The sequence below is a fragment of the Trematomus bernacchii genome, unplaced genomic scaffold (genome assembly GCF_902827165.1).
Source record: "Trematomus bernacchii unplaced genomic scaffold, fTreBer1.1, whole genome shotgun sequence".
Classification (NCBI taxonomy): Eukaryota; Metazoa; Chordata; class Actinopteri; order Perciformes; family Nototheniidae; genus Trematomus; species Trematomus bernacchii.
The window spans coordinates 11,241,545-11,267,786 of record NW_022987564.1 but is presented as its reverse complement, the minus strand read 5'-3'; the positions used below and the strand labels follow the sequence as shown (position 1 = coordinate 11,267,786).

Sequence of the window (26,242 nt, the reverse complement as noted above, 5' to 3'; positions counted from 1 at the left end):
TGGTTAGCTGTCAGATTGTATACCAAGAGTGAATAGAAGATAACTTCTTGGACTTTTTTTTAATAAAACCAGGCCAGGGGAAGTCCAGGTGAATGCGTTGAACTATTCAATTTTGACTTTAACCCTCACGATGAATATAAAATATAAAGTATTTAGTGGTTTTTTAGGTGTGCTTAACCCTTATGTTGTGTTCGGGTCTCCCGTGACCCGTTTCAAGTTAAAATGATATAATAACTACGCTCTATTTTTTTTTATCGGAACAAGGCTTCATGATATCCTCCACAACAGCTATATAAACACTACAAAACAGATTTTGACAATTTTTGCCAAGTCTGACGGTCTCTAACAATAATTATTCGCAACATGCACCTGGTATCCCCTCCCTCTGCCCCCCTCCCCCCACGGGAACTTGACCTTTCTTAAAGAATATGTACACTAACACTTGAACCTGAACACACATATGCATGTGTGCAATATGTGGTGTAATGTGTTTTGGGCCATAACATTAAATTACAACAGGATTGTACGGTTATGAATGCATTATAAGTTAGTTATGATGTAGTTAAAACAATATTGGATGATAGTCATTTTTTGTGTGTGTTTTGGACTGAGATAAAAATGTTTTACCCGCGAACACCATGAACGGTAACAGCTTTTGAACACAACACAAGGGTTAAAGCAAATGATTTGCCACACTATCCTGTTGTCAGTGAATGTATCAATAATGCTTCATTTATTATTTATTTCCAATAATTATTTATTTATTAAAGATACTTAGTTTGTTGTCAAAGTGTAGCAAAGTTAACATCATTTAATAGTTGAAGGTTAGGGGCCTTGGAGTGTGTGAAGCTGATCAGGAGACAGTCAAGTGTTGCTGAGTGCCATAATGTAATTCTTCATAATACCACCAGATAGCACTAACGTAATACATCCCCAAGCATGGCTTTGCATTTTAGTACTTCTACAAGTATACAATGCTTTAAATGTTAGGATAAAAATGTCAGCATTTGAGTAAGAAATATATTTAAACTTTAAACTTACTTTGATGTGCCACAGTCATATTCTACAGAGCTGTCACCAAGGAGGATGAGGACGGAATTCGAAAGACGTGAACCAAGGCATCCAGAAGAAGAAGCTGCAGGAGAATATGGACAAACAGAGAGGTCCTGCAGTTTTAATATAAACTAAAATCTATAGTTATCTGTTCAATCATAAATCAGCAAATCACAGTAAGTGCAGTACAGTATGTCACAAAAGCCATGCTTGCACTTTGTTGTGCATTTATTCTTCCTGCAACATTTTGTCCACTGTTTCAACATTGTTTTGATATTTCTGTTTGAAATTAACTTCATGCTTTACTGTATTTCAGGTACTTTTGTTAAACGCCATGAATTCATATAAGGTTTTATAATCAGTATACATTTTGAGTTAATTGTTATTGGTAGCAGCACACAAATATAGAATCAAACCAAAGTAATCATGTTACATTTTAGGAAGATTTCATTATAACAAAGTGTTATATCAGGGTATATGCAGGAATCCTCAAGTCAAATTGAATACCTTTTAAGACCTTTTTTAAGACCCTTTCCATACATTTTAAGACCTCATCGCCACTTCAAGTTTTAACCGGTTACATTGGCGACACACTTTACTTCACATTTACTATATACAGTATTGATTGTCCTTCCTCCTTATCTTCCAACCATTTGGACGCAAACTTGCATTTCCCCATAACGATGTTGTTTAACAACCGGCGTAAACGGACCTTCGCGCGCTATCAAGCAGTGAGCGTGCGATGTCCTGTTCAGATGAAGTCAAATCCAACGGGATGCCATAAATAAACTACAAAGAATCACACTACACACCTACGCAATGATTACATTCAGGCAAACTGTAGAATACAACCTCTTTGGACAATTTATATACTTATTGAAAACAAGCTACAAAATGTAATACCTTGGAAAATGCCGTTTAATACTTTTTAATAGCCGTAATTTTCGCTATATTGATTTATCAACTTTTAATACTTTTTAAGACCCCGCGGACAACCTGTATATACTGTAAAGGTACATTTAAAATGGAGTATTACTTGTTTATGTCACTAGAGGACAAAAAAAAAAGAAAACACACACATGCCCTTTTCCAGAAAAACGATTGTCACACCTTTGATGAGTTTTACTGTTTCCCTTTCAGTATACAGACACGTTTCCTCTTGTGTTGTCACGATTCTTCTTTAAGACTGTCAGGGCGGAAGCTATTTGAGGACAAAGAGGCTCATGACGTTCATGTTTTATGAATCATCAGAATTACATTATAGCATTGCAGATTCAATGTTGGGGAGGTTTAGTGCAGGGGAAGGGGAAGTATGTATTTATGACCTCAGTATTTGTTAAATCTTCAATGATGTTTGTATTGATACATCATGTGGCCTTATTCTGTCTTTTGATATGATTTTTTGGACATTGTTGCTGTATATTTAGAAAATACATATTTCATGTCCTAATTTGCTAGTGCATTTTAGTTGCACCTTAATGTTATATCCACAGACCGTGGAAGCTTTTAAAAAAGGCCTCAAAACCCATCTATTCAATAGAGCCTTTCCCTAGACCTTTTATCTATTACCACCCTTTTATTTTATTTTAATTGTTTTTTTTGTATTGCTTTTTATTCATTCTACCGTGTTGTGTACTGTTTTTATACTGTTCATGCTCACTGCTTGTAGCACTTCGGGATTTGAAGTCAAATATGAAGTGCTTTATAAATTAAACCCATTATTATTATTATATCCACTGCATAATTTTGCTCATGCAATAATTCAAGTTTTATTTCCTAAGACTATGTGAATCGTTGAACAAGCATTTATGTGATTGGTATGTTCAGGCCACTTTGGGTTACATGCCAACACATTGCTGATATACATTTTAATACAATCACAATGAAAACAGTGCCTTTTCTGTAACACTGTAGGCTATGTAGAAAGAAATGTTACTGATGAAAACCTCAAATGTAATTTTTATTCTCAGAGCACTGTAAAGAAAATTCCATTTATATTGTTTGTATTTTTAAAAACCAAATATTTCTGCTTGTTGTGAAACAAATAATCATATCTGAGAGAATATCTATTTTGTAATTTTGGTTGAACTGACCCCTCACATCTAATTGAATGTGTAACTGCTTAAAAACGTATTCAAGTGCATAAGTCTCTACATAAATTGATGGAATATTATCAACTGTGACGTGTTCAGTTTGCATTGTCTTCATAGAGTTATGTGATACTCGGACATAAAAGAGATCCTGTTTCCTGGTTTCACTTCTGTCCACTGATACTCTCTGTGTTATTTCTGATCACCAGTACTGGTTTGGAAGGTGCGTGGTGACCCGTGAGTAAAACAACACAATGAAAAGGATGCCCTGTCATTCACTGCCTGTGGGTGGAGCTTACAGCTGCAGTGCTTCTGGAGGAACTCCCCTCCTCCAATCAGCACAGAGCATGCATGAGTCACTTCCTCATGTTTACTCCCTTATTTGGCAGGCAGGGGCTGGCCTTATTTGACTAGGGAGGAAAATGGTGGAAAGGAAAGTCAGACGGCTTCAGTAGACTGAGTGATTCCAGCAGTTGTATCTCTGGTGAGTAAATATCTGTCGTCTCATTGCTTTCTAATCGTTGATCTGAAGGATGTTTAAACTGTGTGTGATAGCTGAGTCAGCTAGGACTGATGCATTAACAGGATGATTCATGTGTGTGTGAGGCTGGGAATCAGGAAATGAGAGAACTAGGCTTGAAAACAAACAAAGTAACACTTCCTGTGTTAAAGTTAAAGGTGTCAAATAGCCAATAGAGCTTATTAAATTGAAGAAGCTGCTACATTGAAGGTTAAGGCATGTAACCATTTGTTTATTTCCAGTCTTTCTTGTATTACTAGGAAGACACACCCACTGTTGTCCCTGAATTTTCCTGCAGGACAACATTGAGATGGATGATTAATGTCACAACTATGAGAACGATGCATTACAATTGGACATCATCTGTAATACTGCATTATTTTCATAAGAACATCTTATATAATTAATCATTTCCAAAACACCACACTACACATTTTCAACTGAATGCTTAATTTGGATATTTGTTTATAGTTAAAATGCCCAAAATCCACTGGTTCCGTCATCTCACGTATGAATATTTGATTGTCTTATTTGATATTTAACCAACTCTCTTTGGGTTTTACACTTTTGTCCAGACAAAATAGGCAATTTAAATGCCAATTTAGGAAGTTGAGAGGATCTTCAATGGCTTTAACTATTTTCTGAAGTTTTATTTACCAATCAAAGAATTGAGAAAATGATGTAAAGATTAAATGATGAAAATATTAATTATTGAATGTTGAAGCGGTATGTGTAACTGCTGACAACAGAAGCCCCCATTGTGACCTGTTGCCAGAAACATTAGACTGAAAGATGACACCTACAACAATATGGCATGTGTGCAGCAGCTGGTGACATGTGGGCCGTAGCCCGAGCAACCTGAGGCAAGCCATAAGTTAAATATCTAGGGAAATCCAAGAAGAGACCCTCTGAGGCAATCCTTTAGGTAAAGCCTTTAGATAGGGTCCAGAAGATCAAGCTAACATGCAGAGTTAGGATTCAGTTTTAAAGCTACACTGGTTTAAGATATATATTTTTAAACATATGCTTCTTTTTTTGTATGTCTCCAGCCTCCAGACTCACTTTGTGTGATCCTTAACACGGCAGAAGAGAAGCAGCAGTGATGGCGGATGCAGAGAAGATCAAGAAAACAGCAGCCAAGGTGCTGTGCTGCGTGGAGAAGGTGACCTCCTTCGCCTCCTCCATCGACCCCATCTTTGGCATAGTCTCTTCCCTGGTTGGGGTCGCTCGCAAGGGCCTGATTGAGGAGGAGGGCCACGCTCTAGACAAAGACTTCCAGTCGCTCCACACCAAACTGGAGAGCATCTCCGAAAAGAACCACCAATGCCTGAGGCGGATCCGCATCGACGAGGTGAACGAAACCTACGGCAAGTACGAGGAATACATCAAGCACCAGTACACAGCCTTCAACAACATGGTGGGGCAGGTGAAGAAAGATCCTGACAACAGTCAGCGCCACATGGAGAACTTTGAGAAGATTTATGAGAGGGACAAGAGTGACCTGAGCCTGGATGTATACTACCGCGGTGTGATGGGCACCAAGTTGCTGTTTGGAAGACCCCTGCTGAAGGTGTACCTGGACAACTGTGACGGCGACCGTGAGATCATGGAGCGCCGCTGTTCACACATCACCCACCTGTTCCACATGGGCCTCATCGCCCTCATGGCGTACACAGCTGTTACAGAGGACGACGAAGACGAGGTGCGGGAGAAGTGGGCCAAGAGGGTGGCAGACATCCAGGAGAAGATGCAGGACATGCTCAGTCAGTGCAAAGACAAGAAGTCCTGAAGCTGCAGAGAGAGGAGGGAACAGTTTGCTGTGGTCCAAGGAAAACTGACAAAATATGTTATAATATATATATATCTGAATAAAACCAAAGCCATGTCTCATTTATGCACTTAAGCGGCACCTGATATTCTTAGTGGTGCATTTTAGTTATTGTATCGACGTTGTATGTTATGTTTTGTTTCAAAGAGACCACTAAATGTTTCAGTTGCTTTGTGTTACATGCCAATATATTGTATGCTGAAGTTTTGTACAATCTCTACAATTAAAATGTACATATTATTAGTCGATGAAGTTGAATATTGTGAAATTGATTCTATCCACATTAAAACCAACAATGTATACATAAAAAGGCCATGCCGTTTCTCCGTTCTTGTTAGTAAAATGTGTTATGAGACCCCTTTTGGAAAATAACAGTTCTTCATACATGATTTGATTATACTTAACCCTAAATGAAACAGAAACCACGATCAATATAAACTCATAAAAAGTATTTGATTTCGGTTAGAAGGTTAAGATACGGTAATCGTGTCTTTATGGGCTCTAACAATGTGTAAGAAGATTACATACATTTAGGAGGGGTATAATAACCAGGGAAACATGCAAGTTAGCTTAGCTTTGATCAAGAAGAATAGATATTAAGAATTAATTCAATTACGAATAGATATGGACTGGGACTCTAATCAGGCTGAAGTTACTTTACTTTATTTAAGAACAGTTTGCTCGTAAAAAAAAAGGCAATAACTACTTAATTATCAATTAACTTTAACCATACCTTTAGCAGGTGCACTTCATGCAGTTTAGGGAGGTCATGTGGTCAGTTTCTGCTAACTCTAGCTAAGTGCGCAGAATGAAATACAACGTGGGAATTTCAATTGTTTTCTCCTTACACGGCCTACTACACTATGTATAAAAATACATATTTTTCACAAGCACGCTTTGAATTCTTCCGGGGATTTTGCAAATACTTCCAGGAAAGAAATACAACACATTTGAGTATGTCAATATTTAATGCTGTCGCACTGAGTCCCCCTCACCGCCAGAGTCCTCTGTTTTCCGAGCCGAGCTGCTGTCATGGAACGTAACGCGATTCCTCTGTTTGTGTGTGCAGCCCTGCCCCAAAGTTACAGGCCTGCTGCGACCGCAACACAAATATCTGCTGTGGAAGTTCACCAGGAGCAGAGTCTGATGAAATAAACATGGTGAAACTAACCGAGGGCTGAGAAAAGCTGTTTCTGGTCTGCTGGAGGAAAAAGACACGAAGCTTTCGGTAAGTTTCATCTGATGTAAGAGCGGAAAAGCGGTGATGACGACTGTAGCATCCCGGCTACAGCTGCTGATTCAGACCTACAAGAGTACAAGTTGATCGTGTTTATTGTACGGGAGGAAATGTGTCAACGCTAGTTTGATGCAGCAGGTTTGAGTGTAGTCTAAAATATAGTAGATAACACACTTTGTGTAATAACTGTTTGAAGACAACATAGTTTGGTTTCCGGGGCGTGACCTCACTTTGAACTCAACAAGTTGATGTCTGAGCGGATGTTAATTTATTGCTTTTTATTAGTTGTATGTCTATTAAGAGTGAGTTAAACCTGAAGCCTGTTCTGTATTGCAGATACTTGTGAAAATCATTATTATAACACGCTCATGAAGCATGCCATAAGCCCCTGAATATAATGTCTTATAACCACAGTCTTGAGGTGCCTTTACTTTAAAATATCAAGTATCATATATTGATTAAATGAACATTTAATCATCATTATATATCATTATCTTGCTGTCATTTGGTTGTTTCTGAATTTGGTTTTGTCTGAATTTCCAAGCTTTTACATCAAGCTCAATGTGAGCATTCATAATAACATTAACTGTGATCTGTTTCAGGGATGCCTCTCCACAGCATTTGGCCCTTGTGTAGAACCTTGTGTCGGGACTGAGAGAGAGTCAGCAGGATGGGCAACGAGGACAGCCTGGAGGATGTGTTTGTGGCTGTCATTCGCCCGAAGAGTCAAGTCAGCCTGAGCTCAAAGGAGTACAGAGCCAAAGCTTATGAGGTAAATATCCTGAGTCAGAAAAGAAATAACTTACTGGCCTCAATGTCTAAGCAAAGTCAAATTATATCATATCTAAAATGGAAGAGACAAAGAGGAAACATATCTGTCTTCTGAGTACACTTATCAAATAAAGCTGAATATAGTTAGTGTTGTTTTTACATTTCCTTGTGTATTTACAGTTTTTTTTTCCACTAAAATTACAATATCTTTCTAAACTGCAACCTAATTTAAACTGACACTATATTTCCTTGTCAAAAAAGAAATAAAAATGTAAAATATCAAATGCCATTTAACCAAGCTATTCAACTTGTGTTAGTCAAAGAATGCTTACATTCCCAAACTATTTATAAACTTAAACTAAACCTTTCTGAAAATCTTAAAACAAACTGAAATAAAAAAGCAAAGTCAAAACTAAAACTAAATACAAATGAAAACATTTAAAGCAGTATGTGGTAAATCACCAATAATAAATTGAACACAAATGACACATTTTCAATTTAAAACGATACACTAAAACAGAATAGCTACCTAACCAATGACTTCCAAGCAGATTTTGAACCAGCCATTTAACCACCTTTCATTTCAGAATTGTTCAACTAAGCTTTTATGTTTCCTGAACAGATCCTGCTGATTGAAGTGCCTTTGGAGGGGAAGGAGAAGAAAAGAAAGAAAGTCCTCCTGGCTACAAAAATCCAAGCTGCAGGAGACAAATCCAAATCTATATTGGATTATGTGGACGAAACTGTCAGAACAATATCCAACAACCAAAGCTTCATCGGTGAGTGTTGGACATTCACACTCAAGAATAGTTCAAATTTCAGCCGTGCATACAGCATCACAACTTCTGCCTGTCATTTAAATATGTTGTTGCTCTTTAAAGTGAAGGAATGGTTTACTCATGACTCACCACTGATCCTGACACTTTTGTGTTTCAGGAAAGCGTGTGGTTCATATGAAGAAATTCCCCCTCGATGGAAACAATGAAGGAAAAGAGGCCTCGCTTTTTGTCGTGCCAGTCAGTGTTAAAGGTGAGCGTAAAACCAGAGATCCTTCACACAAAATCGATGCCTCAGACATTGTAAAACATTGTTTACATTCTGTATACTAATAAATTAGTCTGAACAGACAACAGCAAGCCTTTGCACAGCGCCGGGAGCCCGAGCTTCTACTGCTTCCAGGACATCATGCGGGTGTGCAGCGAGAGCAGCGCCCACTTCTGCTCCAGCACCTCCAAGATGCTCCTGGCCTTAGACAAGTGAGGATATATTCAGATACACAGACTGCGGTCAAATAGTCAATACATTATGCCATATGTCTACCTCTAACCCCTTCATGAGTTCAAGTAAAGATGTGAAGGAGAATTCATATGCACCTAGCAAAAGAAGACCCTGAATAATCAAACTGACCATGATGTTTTTTGGAAAAGCAACTTTCTTTATAAGTCATATGAGAACAGTAACAAACTAAATGTTGTATAATTCAAGTAGGGATTCCTGTCTAAAACAGAATCACATCTCCTGAGAAGGTTGATTTCTAGTCATACATAGTACACGATGGAAGAGTGAGGTGTTATTGATGGATGAATGGTGCCGGTAAAAGATAATCTAGTGTTCCCTGTTCTAAAGAATGTAAGAAAAGGAAGCATTGAAGTGGCTTTATTTAACATTTAGACAATTTGACCAGCTCTTATAATGGCTGACACCTTATTGTTCTAGGTTGTTTTATTAAGTCAGGAAAAAATACTACTCGACCGAGCTCTAGTCTTCTCGGATGAAGCTTTAGAAAAGTTAACGTTGTCTCTTTGACGTCAACAGGTGGTTAGCAGAGCAGCACAGCGTGCCTCACGCCATCCCCGCCCTGTTCAGACCGGCACCTGTTGAGCGGGTGAAGACCAACGTCAGCAACCCGGCCTACAGCAGCGAGGGCAAACTGAGTGAGGAGGGTCTGCACATGGGCTACACCGCTCTGGAGATCAAGAGCAAGATGATGTCCCTGGAGAAGGCAGACATGTGCATCCTCAACCCGCTGTACGGCTCAGATCTGCAGTACACCAACCGGGTGAGACAACCCTCTTAAGAACCAGGAGATACCTTATAGAAATGGCTGGGAAATTGACATGATTTATGTAGTAGACCAGGGGAGATTGGTTGTCTAAAACATGGAAGTGTCCTTTTGTTAGCACTATAAACTTGAAGAATCGTCTCATCCCCTTCCCTTTGTTTATCCTCTTCGTCTGGCTTTTTGTTTGCAGGTGGATAAAGTTATCATCAACCCTTACTTTGGTCTCGGAGCGCCCGACTACTCCAAGATCCAGATCCCACAGAGGGAGAAGTGGCAGCATGGCCCTAACTGTGTGGCAGAAGACACGTGAGTGGTTATTCTTACATGATGCACATTGTTTTGACTGTCTTCTCCAGTCCATTTCTACTCCTTTCTGTGTCTAATTTCTTATTTGGTCATGAAAATAAAATGAAGACAATTCTCTGCAGGGAGCGCCAGTGGGTGGAAGACTTCCCGCTCCACCGCAGCGCCTGTGAGGGAGACACAGAGCTGCTGCTGAAGCTCCTGGACAGCGGTTTCTCCGTCAAACAGCTGGACAGCGACCACTGGGCTCCCATCCACTACTCCTGCTGGTACGACTCATCTCAAGTAGCCAAAAGCTCTAACTTTCTCCGATTTTTAGTTTGTGTTGTTTATGCGTTCTTGTGGTAAAGTATAGTTTGGTTCAATGCAGGCACGGTAAAGTGGAGGCGACCAAGCTGTTACTGGAGAAAGGTAACTGTAATCCCAACCTGCTGAACGGCCAGCTCAGCTCCCCGCTGCACTTCGCAGCCCGAGGGGGCCACGCAGAGATCGTACAACTCCTGCTGCAGCACCCCGAGATCGACCGGGTACGACACGTGACGTTTACCTAACATTTGCCGTGTTCCTCTTAATGTTTTCCCCATAACTACTATGGATGATTTTCTAGCTGCTATTATAATTCAACATGAGATATTGATCACCCCTCCACCTACTTTCCATTATGAACAATGTTTGATTTGTAATATCAGTAAAGCAATAGAAATCGTATATATCTATTGTAAACTTGTTGAAAAAAAAAAAGTGATTGTTTCCCTTAACTACTTGAAACTTTTTTAAATGTAATTCAATTATGTATTTTTTTCTGTAATGCACAAGCAAAATAACATAAATGTCATGATAAATTATACATGACCACAAGGCTTTTTGCAAATATTAATACAATTATGTCGATAACTTGTTCACAGCTTGACAAATGTAATATGTTATGTTCATAGCACATCAAAAATTGCAATATTGTTTGATGATTTTGTAAGTATGATTTTTAGACAAAGCACATATGTATGAAGACACACTATATTACATCTAATATTACAATACTGATATTGACGTTCCCACCTACAGCACATGGAAGACCAGCAGAAGCGCTCCCCTCTTCAGGTGTGTGAGGAGAACAAACAGAACGAATGGGAGGAGACGGTGAAGCTCCTGCAGCAAACCAGCAGCAAACCTGTGAGTCACACATCCCACACTCACCTAATTACTGTTTGTGTATTGCAAACATGACACTAAAGTGTTACACCACAGTGTTCAAGCTGATCTCATGCAGCTTCCAAATTGCTTTGGCTAGAAGTATATCCATGATATTGTGAGTTACACATTTTTATAAGCTTACCACACTTTGTCCATAAATGGAGACGTTTCTGACAAGACGTTGTCACAGCCTAAAGTATAAACTTACTCCATCCATGCATTTAGATTAAATCAAGCTTTTTTGTGGTTCATGTGTATGTTATAGTGTCCATACACTGTGTCCCAGCTGTGCATTTGTCTATTTTTAAAGAACATGTCATATACAAATAATTGTAATGCCTCCGTTTATATATATTGAATTGTTAAGGAAGAAAGATGTGGTAGTTTAGTCTGCTGCTTCGTTAGATGATACTAACTCCTCCAGTGTTGTCCTTCAGATTAAACAAAGATCTAAACTGTTTCACTTGGTTTTTAATGGTACGTTTTTGTTCTCCACAGTATGAGAAGGTGCGTATCTACCGCATGGACGGCTCGTACCGCTCTGTGGAGCTGAAGCACGGCAACAACACCACGGTGCAGCAGATCATGGAAGGCATGCGTCTCTCACAGGACACACAGCAGTACTTCACCATCTGGATCTGCTCCGAGAACCTCCGTGAGTTCAATCTTAAGACACAAATGTGATGAAATTGCTCGTAAATTGATCCTCTCGCTATAAAACCAGCTAAGATCTCTCAGTGATTGTGCTCTTATGTTAAATGTCAGTTTGTTTTTCATGTATTGTGTCTTGATATGTGTCTATGTTGATGTTACACATGGAGCTGCTGTGATGCAAGTCACATTTCAGACTTGATCTGACCATTAAAGTATTACCGCATCGTAAGACTTGCTCAGTCAACTTCATAGGATTTTATCAATAAAAAAGTTATGTTGGAAAAATGTGATCAAATGTAGTATATTTGGTTTTGATTTAGGGACAATAGTATTACAATAATAAATATTATGTCATCATTGCAACAAAAACAATTTCAGTAACATTGGTGTACATTGTGTGTCAGACCTGCAGCTGAAGCCTTACCACAAGCCCCTGCAGCACCTGAGGATCTGGACGGAGATCGTGACGGAACTGACGGTGCTGGATCCTCAGAGGGAAACGTCTCAGCTCTTCCTCCGCAGAGACGTCAGGCTGCCTCTGGATGTCGAGAAAAAGATAGAGGACCCTCTGGCCATCCTCATTCTGTTCGACGAGGCCCGCCACAGCCTCCTGAAGGGCTTCTTTACTGCGCCCGACAGCAAGCTCATCACACTGGCCAGCCTCCTCCTGCAGATCATCTACGGCAGCTATGAGAGCAAGAAGCACAAGCAAGGATTCCTCAAGTAAAATATTGTTTCTAATGCTTTACAACATTTTGCACTCACCTCTTAAATGATCCTTGTTGTCCGTGATATGCCACACAATCAGCTTCAGTTGTTGTATACAGTAAAAAGATGCATTTCTCCCCAACAGCGAGGAGAACCTGAAATCAATTGTGCCGATATCCAAAGTGAAAAGCAAGGCGTACCACTGGACCAACAGGATTCTTCATGAGTACAAAGTACGCTGGGAGTTTTCATTGTACATATTCCTCTCCATCTTTAAATGAAATCCACCTGCTTCACTGACAGGCTGTTCTCTCCCTCTCCCACAGGCCCTGAGCACCAGTGAGGGGGTGAGTAAAGAGATGCACCACCTGCAGCGACTCTTCCTGCAGAACTGCTGGGACATCCCCACCTACGGAGCGGCCTTCTTCACGGGCCAGGTCTACACCAAGGCCAGCGCCAGCAACCACAAAGTGATCCGCGTCTACGTCGGGATCAACACCAAGGGGCTGCACCTCATGAATATGGAGACAAAGGTGTTGCCATGTTTTATTCTATGTTTTAAACACCAGATGTTAGCTACAGTTTAGCTGATTGGACAGTTTTAATATGTGTTTTGTGCTTTTGTAAGCGGTGAAAACAAGATGAACTTTTCTCCACTTAATCCTCAGACACACCAATGGAACAATCAGTAATAACTAATGCCAGGCAGCAAAGAATTGTTTAAACCAACAGAAATTAGTATGTAAAAAAAGTATTCAAAATACATCAAGACTATCTCCATTTGGTGCTGCCAGATAACATGGAGTCCTGTTTTGAATATTGCACTTTATTTAAAACATTTTATCAGTATTATTTTAGCTAATAATTGTACCTATTTATTTAAACATAATACAGCTTCAATTGTAAGTTTAGATATGTGGAATAAGATATACTTTTTTAAGGATAATCTTTCCAATTTAAGGAAAAAACTAAAGGGGAAAACACAATGTAAAAAGGGTTACATTTAATACGTTTGTAATCATTTTTTGATAGCTTCTTGGTGTTTTAATTGAACATTTGCTGTAATCTTTCTCTTTTTGCATGCTCAGTATGATAGTTTGTTAAACCTGAACACACTGCTGCAGTAACAAAATAATTTCCTAAGTTGGGATCAATAAAATATCTATATCTACCTCTGCCCTCCCAGGTCCTTCTCATCAGTTTGGAGTACAGCACATTCATGTGGCAGCTCGGACACGCTGACCAGTATTTCCAGATACACAGCGGGGACAATAAGATGAACTTCATTGTGCACACAAAACAGGTAACTGCTACAGGATGTCAAGCTAAAACTATGTAAATGGTTCAAGGTTGTTTTTAAAATATAGTATTCAAATAATGTCTGAATAACCCGGTCTCAATTATGTTTATCATTTTCTTGCAGGCTGGCCTTATTGTGAAGCTTTTGATGAAGCTGAGTGGACAGATGACATCAAATGATAAAAGCGTTTTGGACAAATATGCCTATGGCTGAAAAAGTGTTTAGGAAACCATAGCTGCCAAATATCAAAGTGCAAGTTTTTCTTACTGACTTTCATTTGACTGCAATATGTTGGCCTTTTCACAACGCCTCGTTTTGTATATTATGCTTACTGATATTTTTCACAACCTCACAGTGTATTTTTGACCATTCATATATTTGGAGTGCATGTAAATATGTTTATTTAATGTTTTGTTTTAATAAACCGATGTATGAATGACGATGTGTTGGATTTTGTGCTGAAAACTCTGAACCACAAAGTGTGCTTTTATTAAAATAATCAAATGATAGATGGTATAGAATAGGCTGATGGAAATTGTAAAATTACATGTTCATGAAAATGGTTTTAAAGTGAAGGAAGTTGGTGGTGTTGTGTGGAGTGTGGAGACTATAAAGAAACCACTTTAAGTCCTCAACATGACTAATAGCTTCAGACTGAAACACTAAACACACAATAGTATTAAATCATATTTAGGGGATGCAACCATGAAACAAACTGATTAATGTGCATGAAGAAAAAAACTAAATATTACAGGTTAATAACATCTAAAAAAAGACCCCAAACTTAACTTTATAATTTTAAGCCAATTTTAAGTCATCCTTATTGATGAGCCTCTAACACACCAGTTGGCAACAAACTGCTGTCTTATTTTCCACAATAAATAATAAATGTCTAAGTGCATATTATATTTCCGTACCTCTCTTGGTTGCCGACACTAACCTTTTTCATTATTTAACGTGTTTTAAGGGAAACGTCAACGTTTAAAGTCTAATTTAACTAGTTTGATTTGTAATGTCTGGGCATCCTATCAATCGATGGCGCAGACCTTGTTCGTCCCGCTGGAGTGACATCATATAGCCAGACATCGGTTCAGATGCCGGCAGCCAATCACAGCGCGGCTGCTTGACGGACACGCGGTCAGCAGCCAATAGAAAGCCGCTGTTGGTCAGGCGGGGGCGGGGCGGCTATTGACAGGTAGAGAGAAGCAGAAACAATATCGACGGTGAACATCAGATGAACTGGACGTTTATCCGCCGTGGGAACTTTGCATAGGTAGACGTTTATTTCCTCTAGTTTTAGTGGACCAGAGGAAGAAGTAAACATGTCTGTTCAATTTTATGAAATGGGCAGTAGGCTGTTCGGGGACACTGTTGGGAAAGTGAGCGACAACCTGACCTCCGTGGTGCTGGCTGCTTCTGTCATCACTCTCGCTCTGGGATATATTACTAAAATGCTGCTCAAAGAGTCTCCAGACAGTGATCTGGTAAGTAGGAAGAAGGAAAAGTCAGTGCCTTAAATTGTTGTTGAAATTCCCTGTAAGCATGTATTAATCATCCACTGTTATCATGTTTCCTTTTGCAGAAATACCCACCTTACATTCCCTCCAGCATCCCCTTCCTGGGTCATGCTATTGCATTTGGAAAAAGTCCCATTGAATTTCTTGAAAATGCATATGAAAAAGTAAGTATTGGAGTAGCATATTAGATTCATTGCTGTCTAGAAATTCACTGTCACTGTTCCAACTTTATAAGTCTTAATATTGGCAGTTTTTCAGTGATATTCAACTAAATATTTGTAGGTTTGGGACTGTTGGGGCAGACAAAACCAAGCAATTGCAATATGTCCAAACAGGCTAACACACTGTAAACCAGATCATGATCTTACAGGATAAATGTTTAAATATGTTAGATGCAGCTCCATGCACATAATATGTTTTAGTCTTGACTTTATCTTATTTTTCCCTCCCATACACAGTGATTTGCCCACGTACACACTTGACCTTTCCACCTTGTTCAACTGCCTACAAAATTTCTACTTCTGATATCAGTTGTATGTACATTGTTTATGGCAAGCAAATAAAATAAGTGATTAAAACAATTAAAAAAAGTCCTATAGCCCTAAAAAAAAAAGCAAAGATTATCCATAGTTAAATAAAACAACACTAGAGGAATTAGATTGACTTGCGGCCCCTCATTTTTAGTTTGTCCCGACCCCCCAGCACTGTTTTAACCCCTGTGTCTCTGCTGTCCCCCCTCAGTACGGCCCTGTGTTCAGCTTCACCATGGTGGGGAGTACCTTCACTTACCTGCTGGGCAGTGAAGCTGCCACACTGATGTTCAACAGCAAGAATGAGGACCTGAATGCTGAGGACGTTTATTCCAGACTGACCACTCCTGTGTTTGGCAAAGGAGTAGCCTACGACGTGCCCAACCATGTGAGTGGAACCACATTCATTTACACAATAGAAAAAAACATTATGAATTCTGGTGAATTGATAAGATCCAGGAAAGTAGATTTGCAGATACAATTCCCACTCTCTTTAATATTTTGCAGATCTTTATGGAGCAAAAGAAGATGTTGAAGACCGGACTGAACATCGCTCATTTTAAGGAACATGTGAAAATCATTGAAGCAGAGACCATCGAGTATTTTCAGAGATGGGGAGACAGCGGGGAGAAAAGTAAGATCCTTCACAAATACATGTATATTAGGAAAGTAACAAGTGACTTCGAACAGACTTATTTTGGAGTCCAAAACAGCAGAAACTAATGCATGCATTAAAATGGTTTCGTAGTAATATGAAATCATACTTTTTAACCGATTGTCAGTGGGATTTCTTTGGGTTGTTGCTGTTTCTGGTTCCTAATGAATACACTTTTGGCCTGTTTCAGACCTGTTCGAGGCCTTGTCTGAGCTGATCATCCTGACGGCCAGCAGCTGCCTGCATGGGAAGGAGATCCGCAGCATGATGAATGAGCACGTGGCTCAGCTGTATGCAGACCTGGACGGAGGATTCAGCCACGCTGCCTGGCTGCTGCCCGGCTGGCTGCCCCTGCCCAGCTTCAGGTACGACTGCTGTTCATGAATAAAGATTAGCATATAACAATCCAAGATAATCCAAAACACTGGATTAGTTCATTCAAAGAAAGAAGAGAACAACACATACATAAAACACCTGATTGAACATTACCTCAGATGTATAAACTTTCTAGTATATGTAAAAATAATAACACAAATATAACCTTTTTCTTTTAGGAAGAGGGACAATGCTCACAGAGAGATCAAGAACATTTTTTCCAAGGTGACTCAGAAGCGCAGGCAATCTGGAGAGAAAGTGGACGACATCCTGCAGACCCTCATCGATGCCACCTACAAGTAAGAGAGCTTCAAGAAAGAATTACAGCATAGTTTCAATTCTGAGCTCATACGACTGGATCACCTTTTTGCCTTGGCGGATCTAAGTGTATGTCTAAAAATACTTTTTAAGATAGATATTTAATTTGTATCCTGTTCACCATGACTCTTTTCTAAGGCAGAATGGTAGAACTTTTTCAAATTTTAGAGATGCCTGTGATCCTTAATAACTGCATCTAAATCAGAGGGTTCTCATTAAAAAACATAAACGTTTATATGTTTAACATCGTGAAATCCACTACACTTACTTCTATATTCTATTTAAGTCTAAATACAAGAGGTAACTTAGCTGAGGATCCCTCAGAGATTTTACTCCTGGTAAACTACATTATGTTTTGAAAATGCAGCTTTCCAAATCACCAAAAGGTATTTGGAAAGCTCTTTGCTAAAACTTTTCAAATATGATTTTCTAACCCTTGAATCTGTTCCCCTGTCAGAGACGGACGCCCCCTGAACGATAGCGAGATTGCGGGGATGCTGATTGGTCTGCTCCTGGCGGGGCAGCACACCTCCTCCACCACCAGCGCCTGGATGGGCTTCTTCTTGGCCAGAGACAAAGCTCTGCAGGAGAAATGCTACGCCGAGCAGAAGGCCGTGTGTGGAGAAGACCTGCCTGCACTCGACCTTGATCAGGTACAAAAAGGCTGAGTGTGCAGTAGTAATTGACATTAAAAACGCTTTGCATCTTGTTTCTACCTTAGCGTTTTCTGCCCAATTGTTTCCACTGAGTGACATAGCACTAGGTGGTGCTGCTTTTCCTGCGTGTAATTAATAACACACTTATAAATGTGTGATGTTGTATAAACCACAACACAGTTTTCAGGCTACTGCCGTTATATTTAATATACTGTAGTTAAAAAGAACTAATAATAATTAACTGCATCAAGATCAATATCACATTTTGTTAAAGAAAATACACCAAAAGTCACAAAATGGCTGTTGCTTTTTGACACAGATTGAGTAACTATAAGTGGTTCTTCTTGTATTCTTGAGTTAGTTAACTAGTCAATCTTAATATTTTCCTGTTGCTGTCCTCAGCTGAAAGACCTCAGCCTGTTGGAGCGCTGTTTGAAGGAGACCCTGCGTCTGCGCCCGCCTATCATGACCATGATGAGGATGGCCCGCTCTCTTCAGGTAAGAACTACACCGTTTGTTTGTTTTGTTATTTCTTTATAGTACTTAACATGATGGCATCTCTGTAATTCAATATGCATGTTTTTTCCTTTCTCTTAGACTGCAGCAGGATACACCATCCCTGTGGGACACCAGGTGTGCGTCTCCCCGACCGTCAACCAGCGTCTGCAGGACACCTGGGACGAGAGGATGGAGTTCAGCCCCGACCGCTACCTCAACGACAACCCTGCAGCGGGGGAGAAGTTCGCCTACGTGCCCTTCGGAGCTGGTATGAGAAAATCTATCATTTTCATGAAAGAAGTTTGTCTCATTTGTCAATTATATACCTGTAATTCAGTTTTCTGTCTACATTTGTATTTCATTTTTTAGCTGTGGATTTAAATAAAATCATGTACAACTCCTGCTTATAACCTCACAAGAAAATCTAAACTTCTCCGTCTGCTCTTCAGGCCGCCATCGCTGCATCGGGGAGAACTTTGCTTACGTCCAGATCAAAACCATCTGGTCTACTTTACTGCGCATGTACGACTTTGACCTGGTGGATGGATATTTCCCCACAATCAACTACACCACGATGATTCACACCCCTCACAACCCCGTCATTAAATACAAGAGGAGAGCACAGTGAGAGGCACGAGGAAACATCCTGAGTGTTGAAGTGGAGCTGCAACTTCCTGGGACTTGAATTTAGGATTTAATAGATGAACGCACTTCGCTCTGCCTAAAAACGTCCAATTGTTTAGTTTGAGTGCTTTTTCCCGCACTTTTTTTACCCATCAATGTCAACAGTAATGCATGAGCTTTTGAGACGTGTGCTTGCAGAGATAATTGCACTGACTGTACGACTGTGACTTGAACACAGATGCTAATATTCACAGTGTGAATTCTTAAACTTTTTCAGTGCCTTGATGAAGGGGCAACATCTGTTGATTTTGAAAAGACCAGCAAGTTGAATTTAGTTTTTAACTGTAAAACCAAGCAGAAGTTCCATATTACAGATTTGAAAGAGTTATTTTTTTAGTAGTTATCCAGTAAACTTCATTATTCCTGCTTTGAGACATTATTTAGCTTCAGCTGAAGAGAGTTACAAAGGCTCACTGCACAGGCTGTGTTGTTGTTCATTGGCTTTAAATAAACCGGGAAATGTCTTCTGATTCTAGAAAATATTGTGTTTAGCAATACATAGTATGGTTTATGTTGTCCTTTGTTTGTTCTTTGCAAAAGGAAAAAACGTTTTAATTCCTTATTTCAATAAAAAGAACATCTAAAAATCATCCCACACTATCCGCACTTAATGTCAAATGAATTGTGAATATATTTTTGTAAAAGAAGAAGAAAAGACCCAAATACTCAACTCTTTTCAAATAATGTATTCCTCTTTAATTCAGTTTTTGACAAAATACCCAGAAAATTCAAAGCTCCTACGCTTTACAAAAATACGTTCTCTACAAATGTCCTCTGTAGTCGTCCTGGCTGAAACAAAACACAGTGTAGTGTAGGATATCCAGTAGCAGCCTCCTCAACGATGAACCCAAACATTCTTTACATAACGCTCCACCCATACAACACAAACATATAAATTAATCAAGAGGTCTTAAATTAGCATTAGACAAATATACATGATTTAAGCTCATCCACAACAAAGAGGCAGATTTATTACAAACATAGCTGTTTTTCAAGTGCTGGCGACAAAAAGCCTGAATACATAACATGTCGTACACTAATATAAAAATGTGTTTTGGTCCACATGGAAAGATACAGTCCACACCAGAATGATAGAAAAACAGCAGAGCGCTCAGTACGAGAAAAGGCAACTGAGTTTCTTCAAGCCAAAGTAACTTGACAGCGTCTATCTTCTCAAGCCAAAGTGCAATTGAGCATATGAAGAAGCACCTGAGGAGAGAACGAAAGGTAGTTAACAACCACTAGTTGATGTGCAGATATTTATTTTCTAACAGTATGATTGTAATACAGTGCTCAGTGTGTGTTACCTGATGTCACGCTCCCCAGCCTCCTCTGCAGCGCCTCCAGTCTGGAGATGTAGTCGGTGAGCGCCCGGTCGGGGTCGTAGCTCTGCAGGTGGGAACAGGTGAGCGCCCCGTGGTCTCCCGCCATGTGAATCCTGCACAAACACAGACACAACATATCAGAAACACAACGGACACAATATGATACAGATCTAAATTTCGCTTTGAGTTAGCCTTCAATTTACATTTTTCAATTATTTTGGTGTTTTTCATTTTTTTACTTCAAAAGATCAGCTTGTCGCGTTTAGTGCCATCTAGTAGGGGTGGGCGGATCGATCCCAAAATATCGATACTTCCGATATTACGTTACGTTTCAAAATATCGATACTAGAGCCAATAGGATCGATACTTTTATACTTTTTTCCCCCTCTCCTCTACTCGTCAATTTCATCAAAAACTATGTGCAGACGAACACAAGTAGGCCTATATACGCTCTTTTCTTCTCTCTCCACTGCTGTCCTCCTCTCCCGAGGCTCGCGCACGCGCAGCGCGCTCCCTGCCTGAACGCCGATTATCAAGCTGACTGACAGCAGCCAGCAGGGCAGGACAGCAGCAGCCAGCGACTCGCGAGTGCGACACACGCGCATGATGGCTGAGAGAAAGAGGAGCGTTGTGTGGAGCTATTTCACAACTGTCAATGAAAACTTAGCGAACTTTGATGTGTGCAAGAAGGCAGTTCGCTACTGTGGCCACTTTGTATTGTTATTTTTCATGTTTGCACTTTAAATTTGCAAAAGTAAAACGTTTATTTGTCTATAAAAACTGTCCTGTCTTTAATCATGAAAATGAATAGGATTTAGTCTATTTATGATGCATTCAGCTCAAAAATCATGTCATGCAGCTCTCCCCTACATGAAAGTACATAAGAAGCTTTTCATTTTAAAAAGTATCGGTATCGGCGATACTGGCCCTGAAATACTTGGTATCGGATCGAATCCAGATTTTGTGGTATCGCCCACCCCTACCATCTAGTGGGGAAGGTGCAGATTGCAACAAACTGAATACGCAATTGCTCACCTCTCCCTTTTGAGTAACTTGAGCTGTCAGGGGTAAAACCGTGGTAACGTTGAAGTGTTTACAGTATAAGGACCTTTACCTAGCTCAGAGGCCAGGAGGAAATAAAGGCAGCGACTGATTCTAGCACAGTTTCACCACGTTTTGGAGAACTATAGTGGTCTTCAGGTAACATAAAAACATTTGTTTAAGAAATATCGGCTTATATCTTGTTATCATCATTATAAAATCTAGTTAGACTCCTGAAAATAAATAGTTTTGGGTTCATTTATAATAACTGGAATTGTTATTTGCCGCATCAGATTTTTCACCTGTGCTGTGTGGAAGAGACAGCTGATCTGGGTGATTCACGTCCACTTCGCCCCCTGCCGCTAGAGACTCCTCCTCCTCCACTTCCTCCTCCACTTCCTTGCTCTCTGTACATCTCCACGCTGCCGGGGTGAAGATACGGCGAGTCTCTTGCTTCTGTACCTGAGAGAGAGAGGAATACAAATGCATTTAGCCTCACTATTAAATGATACTGTCTAAGATGTAGGACCTGAAATCCTGTGGTTACCTAATATCTGTCTTGTTCCGTTCTTGTTGACACTGGAGGACGTGGTGGAGATCATCCCCGTCGCCCTGTGCCATCGCTTCACCAGGAAACGCATTCTGAGCAGAAAATATGAAGTTTTAATCTCTGAGATTGCACCAACATCTATTGTTAACATGAGGACCTTTGTAATTTAGATGTCAAACAATCCTTCCAACACAGAGTTCAGGTTTCCTACCTGGAGAGAGCGATGGAGACTCTGACGGCGGACCTGAAGCGCATCAGCCCGCGGCGCCGCTGGCTGCTGGGGTCCAGGCCGGGCAGCGCTGGCCGGCCCCCCATCCTGGAGAGCAGCGAGAGCGTGGCCTCCTCACACTCCTGGAAGCCGCCCAGCAGTAACAGCAGATACTTCTTCTGGTAGATCAGCGCCTTGCGGAAGCTTTCTGACCTCAAGTACTTCCCGTACATCCTCTGGAGGCAAAGGAAAAGAGAAAAATGATATGATTACACATGGAGACTCCAAGCTCCTACATTTCAGTGAGTTATAAGCTGTTTTAAACTGACCTTTAGTGCAGCGTTGTCACTCTCAGGTCCAGCGATCTCCCGCAGGGCGTCGCTCCTCATCTCCCCCCGGAGTCGGGCCACCTGGGCCTGAGCCAGAATTAAAGCTTTCTCCAGGCGGAGCTTCTCTCTCGTCCAAACTTCCCGCTCCTGAGAGAGGATCAAACCTGCCGAGTCCGACTTGGACCCTCCTCTCCTGCTGCTGGACTGCAGGACCAGAAAGAAACAAGGATGTTTAGTAACAGCCGTCTGTATTGAATGTCAGATGAAAGGCTCAAAAAATAAGTTTATAATTGAGTTATCACCATATGAGGTACTTTTTTTTTTATGTAACAGTCAGTGGTAATGTTAATGATATCATAGCAGGTCATCCCAATAGCACTTTCTGTCATGTACTCACGCTCTCGTCTGGTCCCAGGCCAGCCTGCCGGTAGCGGCGCAGCTCTTCCTCCAGACGCAGCGTGTGGTTCCTCAGATCGTTCTTCTCCTCGGTCAGACGGCTGACGAAACCTGTCAGCTCAGCGTTCTGCCTCAGCAGCCGCTCCGTCAGGGAGTTGGAGGAGCTGGAGGAGCCTCCTGTCAGCAGGGACACACTCTGAAACACACAGGAAGTCACAACCATGTTAGGAGGTTGATAGACTACAGACGTTCAAAAAATAAATAAACAATTAGTCGATTTTCTATCATAAGCAAAGTGGAACATTTACTTCTTAAGTTAATTCATTTCACATATACCTCTATATCGTAAATTAAACAGAACACATATTTAATATAAACATAAAACACTGACCTCAGGGATTGAGGGTAGCCCTGGGGACTGCTGCAGCATAGTGATGACCTCATCAACATTGGACTGCACCCAGGATAACTCCTCACTGTCCACCTCTGCAGTCAGCCTGCACACATGTACAAAGGTCACACCATTTGTATTCATTGTCTGTGGAGTAAACCGATCAACCAGTTCTCTTTGTCCTTATTGCTTAAAGCTGCGTTGGTTACCTGCCAGTCGTCTTGTTCGCCATTACTCTGATCTTGGAGGAAATGAGGTGGAGTTTGCCGAAGATTTTGTCAGCTGTGCGCCAAGGACCGTGGTGTGGTCCGCTGCTGTGCGTGGCTGGAGAAGCCCCCATGTGAGGAGCCGTGGTGGATGTTGCTGACTGACCATTGCCACTCTTCTGCTGGAACACCCAGTCTTTGGTGCGGTCGGTGGACTCGCTGGCTGCCTGCTGTTTAGAACACATTATTAAAAGAAACTCCAGGAAGTGAAAGGTTTACAGTATTAAGAGCGTGTGATCAGTTGATACTCACACTTTGTCCGTCACCCTGTAGCGGTGCACTCCCCTCTCTCCCTCCTCTCTGCTCTCCTGACTGATGTAACCTCTCGTCCAGTTTCTCCTTCTCCTCTTCCAGACCCTTCCTCCTCTCCGTCTCTCCCTCCAGCTGCTCCTGGGTCTCAGACATCCTCACCTCCAGCCTCTCAAGCTGGGCCCGAGCCTCCAGCAGCACCTCCTGGTCCCGCCTCGACCTCTGACTCCCCAAATTAAGCTCCTCCTCTTTCCGTACCACCTCCAGCTTCTGGGCCTCCACCTGACTGAGGAGCTGCACCACCTGGAGGAGAGATAGGAAGAAATACAGACTTCAAATACAAATATTTGTACCTTGGATAGTGTGGTGTCAAATGTTCATATAATCATTTCAATCATATATATAGATTACGTTTTATACTCCGATTGCCTTTTACTCTGTTAAATTGTAGTTTTAGTCCTATATGTGTTTCAGGGTTCATACACTTTTTCATCAATGATTTTCAATGACTTTTCCATGACTTCTCCATGACCTTTACCTAATTTTCCATGACCAAAAAAAATTACTCTTTCTCAGCGGTACCACTGAAAATGGTTTATTTTAACATGGAACAGGAAAATAAGGTCTGCATATGAAACATGTTGTGCCTATCTAAAACAAATCAAATAGTTGGCTTACTAGCTTCTACACGCTAAAGCAACTCAAATCTCTCACCAGCAAAACACCTCGACAGTTAAATGCTATTTTACGTTTCATTACTATACGATACAGTATTTATTATCATTATAGTATTACTATTTCGGCAATTAGATAAAATATAAATTATATTTGATGCAACTTTAGTTAAATTTCCATGACTTTTCCAAAACTTTGGGAAAAATATTGTTTTCCATAACTTTTCCAGGGCCTGGAATTTGCATTTTGAATTTCCATGACTTTTCCAGGTTTTTAATGACCGTAGGAACCCTGGTGTTTATCAGAGACATATGTTTAGAATTGACATTTCAGGAAGGGCAAAAGGTGGATTTGCAAGTGGTTAAGGACTGGGGGGTTTCATGGTTTAAAGGTGGGGATGTTTAGATGATGCCTAAGAGAATTGATGGGTGGGACCAGTTGGCTATTCTCTCTACTATATAGTGTGACTGTAAACTGTGTTCTGATAGTTCAACAAAAAGTTATGCAAAGAAGATACACAGACATTTAGATAATAACGCAATATATTCACTTCTTTTGTCCCCTATCTAGTGGCTTTTTAGAGCAAATTCATCAAAAAACATCCCACCTTTGCATGTTTGTCGTCCAGCTCTCTTTGCAGTCTTTCCAGCAGACTCCCCTCCGGGCTGAGACCCCTCTTACTCTCGTCCACCCGCTGCCCACTGGAGGGTCCTCCATCAGAGGAGACCACCGCCCTCAGCTCCCGCTCCCTCCCCAGCGCAGTGCTGATCTCCAGGGCTTTGGCTCGCTCGGTCTCCAGCTGGACCTGGAGCTCCTGGAGGCGTCTCTGGAGGCTGAGGGTCTCCTGCTCCCCCTGCTGGGAGAGCCGAGAGGAGGCCTGACGCTGCTGATCCAGGGTCAGGGTCAGCTGAGCCACGCAGCTCTTCTGCTCCCCCAGAGCCAGCTGCAGGTCCTGACAGGGAAACGGAAAATGCTCGTTTTTAAAAAGCAACTAACAGCAATGCCTTAACTGTAACTGTGACAATGTTGAATGTATTTTCTTTTTCCTGTACCATCACAATAACATAATCCTTTGGACTTTACTGCTTCAACGCCCTGTATTTTAATGTTTGCATGGGTTTTTCTTTGTTTGTTGTTGTTGTTGTTGGTTGTTCTGTATGTTCCAAAAAAGCAACAAAAGATACAAAAGGCACCAGTCTTTAGGGCTCTTACCTCCAGTTCTTCTCGTTGACTCTCCTCGTCTCTCCCAGTTCGACACTTCTCCTTCTCCATGGCCCACTGAGCGTCTCTGCTCCTCTTCCTCTCCTCTGTCAGCTGGTCGCTCAGTGCTTCAACCTCAACAGCCTTCTGCGATACCTCGGCCCTGTGGACAGAGACAATCCTTCAGATTAAAAGTTGAAATGTTAAATGATTGTTTCTCAAGGAAATTCAAACTAAACAAATATGAGGGGTCACCAAAGTAAAAAGAAGGTTCAAAAATAAGAGTTTTCTCTGATGTATTTGTTTCTTTTAAAAGTGCCAGCTACGTTTGCCTCTTCGTGCTTCTACTGAATCCCAAAAGATGCGGGGGGACACTCTGTGAGAAAACATGGTATCTTACCTGAGTGTGTCCAGCTCTCTGAGGTGTTTGTGCTGAGCCTTGAGCGTGGTCTCCAGCTCCAGTTTGGTCTGGGACAGTTCAGTCTTCAGCTCCTCCACCAGCAGTCTGTCGGCCTCAGCTGATCCATCAGCACCTCCTCCCTCCCTCTGCTCCTTCAGGCTACGCTCACCACCCAAAGACACAACAAGCTGGGCACCTGGGGGTCATTCATCAGAAGACATTATAACAGGATGTCTTTTTCAAAGTAAGTTAGAATAATGAG

General features: G+C 41.0%; 4 protein-coding genes across 7 annotated transcripts in view; 3 read left to right on the top strand and 1 right to left on the bottom strand.

Annotated features, from left to right (window-relative positions):
* The first annotated feature begins 3,539 nt into the window (after positions 1-3,539).
* On the top strand, positions 3,540-5,801 carry rpz2 (rapunzel 2). Its single transcript, XM_034125390.1, has 2 exons — positions 3,540-3,627; positions 4,713-5,801. Exon 2 carries the CDS (start codon positions 4,766-4,768, stop codon positions 5,450-5,452), a length of 687 nt encoding a protein of 228 aa, XP_033981281.1. The 5' UTR covers positions 3,540-3,627; positions 4,713-4,765; the 3' UTR covers positions 5,453-5,801.
* Positions 5,802-6,500: 699 nt separating this feature from the next.
* krit1 (KRIT1 ankyrin repeat containing) lies at positions 6,501-14,157 on the top strand. Its single transcript, XM_034124435.1, has 16 exons — positions 6,501-6,719; positions 7,331-7,500; positions 8,122-8,278; positions 8,436-8,528; positions 8,626-8,755; positions 9,315-9,558; positions 9,752-9,867; positions 9,990-10,133; positions 10,235-10,391; positions 10,927-11,034; positions 11,554-11,710; positions 12,114-12,432; positions 12,563-12,650; positions 12,744-12,950; positions 13,604-13,720; positions 13,841-14,157. The coding sequence occupies exons 2-16, from the start codon at positions 7,399-7,401 to the stop codon at positions 13,928-13,930; spliced, it is 2,229 nt and encodes a 742-aa protein (XP_033980326.1). The 5' UTR covers positions 6,501-6,719; positions 7,331-7,398; the 3' UTR covers positions 13,931-14,157.
* Positions 14,158-14,914: 757 nt separating this feature from the next.
* Positions 14,915-19,541, top strand: LOC117477711 (lanosterol 14-alpha demethylase). The gene is made up of 10 exons (XM_034124434.1): positions 14,915-15,201; positions 15,300-15,398; positions 15,976-16,152; positions 16,272-16,398; positions 16,610-16,784; positions 16,974-17,093; positions 17,570-17,765; positions 18,171-18,266; positions 18,366-18,534; positions 18,716-19,541. The coding sequence occupies exons 1-10, from the start codon at positions 15,040-15,042 to the stop codon at positions 18,892-18,894; spliced, it is 1,500 nt and encodes a 499-aa protein (XP_033980325.1). The 5' UTR covers positions 14,915-15,039; the 3' UTR covers positions 18,895-19,541.
* A 79-nt stretch (positions 19,542-19,620) lies between these two features.
* Positions 19,621-26,242, bottom strand: part of LOC117477710 (A-kinase anchor protein 9-like) — a 59,461-nt gene continuing 52,839 nt past the window's right edge. For 3 of the 4 annotated variants that reach the window (XM_034124429.1, XM_034124433.1, XM_034124431.1), the window contains 13 exons: positions 25,981-26,176; positions 25,593-25,743; positions 24,988-25,332; positions 23,709-24,008; positions 23,400-23,626; positions 23,191-23,296; positions 22,801-22,995; positions 22,404-22,607; positions 22,078-22,310; positions 21,864-21,958; positions 21,619-21,778; positions 20,258-20,388; positions 19,621-20,159 (listed from right to left, as the gene is read on the bottom strand). In XM_034124429.1, the coding sequence (XP_033980320.1) occupies positions 20,116-20,159; positions 20,258-20,388; positions 21,619-21,778; positions 21,864-21,958; positions 22,078-22,310; positions 22,404-22,607; positions 22,801-22,995; positions 23,191-23,296; positions 23,400-23,626; positions 23,709-24,008; positions 24,988-25,332; positions 25,593-25,743; positions 25,981-26,176 (2,387 nt within the window). In that variant the 3' untranslated portion in view covers positions 19,621-20,115. The remainder of the gene's footprint in view (positions 20,160-20,257; positions 20,389-21,618; positions 21,779-21,863; positions 21,959-22,077; positions 22,311-22,403; positions 22,608-22,800; positions 22,996-23,190; positions 23,297-23,399; positions 23,627-23,708; positions 24,009-24,987; positions 25,333-25,592; positions 25,744-25,980; positions 26,177-26,242) is intronic. The other variant, XM_034124430.1, reaches the window with a different exon arrangement.

Excerpts from the sequence above, each read along its gene's own strand:
- rpz2 (XM_034125390.1), top strand. The coding sequence starts at position 4,766 with ATGGCGGATGCAGAGAAGATCAAGAAAACAGCAGCCAAGGTGCTGTGC.
- krit1 (XM_034124435.1), top strand. The coding sequence starts at position 7,399 with ATGGGCAACGAGGACAGCCTGGAGGATGTGTTTGTGGCTGTCATTCGC. Across the intron at positions 8,279-8,435 it reads CAACAACCAAAGCTTCATCG|GAAAGCGTGTGGTTCATATG; the intron begins GTGAGTGTTGGA and ends TTTGTGTTTCAG. Across the intron at positions 12,651-12,743 it reads GGATTCTTCATGAGTACAAA|GCCCTGAGCACCAGTGAGGG; the intron begins GTACGCTGGGAG and ends CCTCTCCCACAG.
- LOC117477711 (XM_034124434.1), top strand. The coding sequence starts at position 15,040 with ATGTCTGTTCAATTTTATGAAATGGGCAGTAGGCTGTTCGGGGACACT. Across the intron at positions 15,202-15,299 it reads AGTCTCCAGACAGTGATCTG|AAATACCCACCTTACATTCC; the intron begins GTAAGTAGGAAG and ends TTCCTTTTGCAG. Across the intron at positions 16,399-16,609 it reads GGGAGACAGCGGGGAGAAAA|ACCTGTTCGAGGCCTTGTCT; the intron begins GTAAGATCCTTC and ends GGCCTGTTTCAG.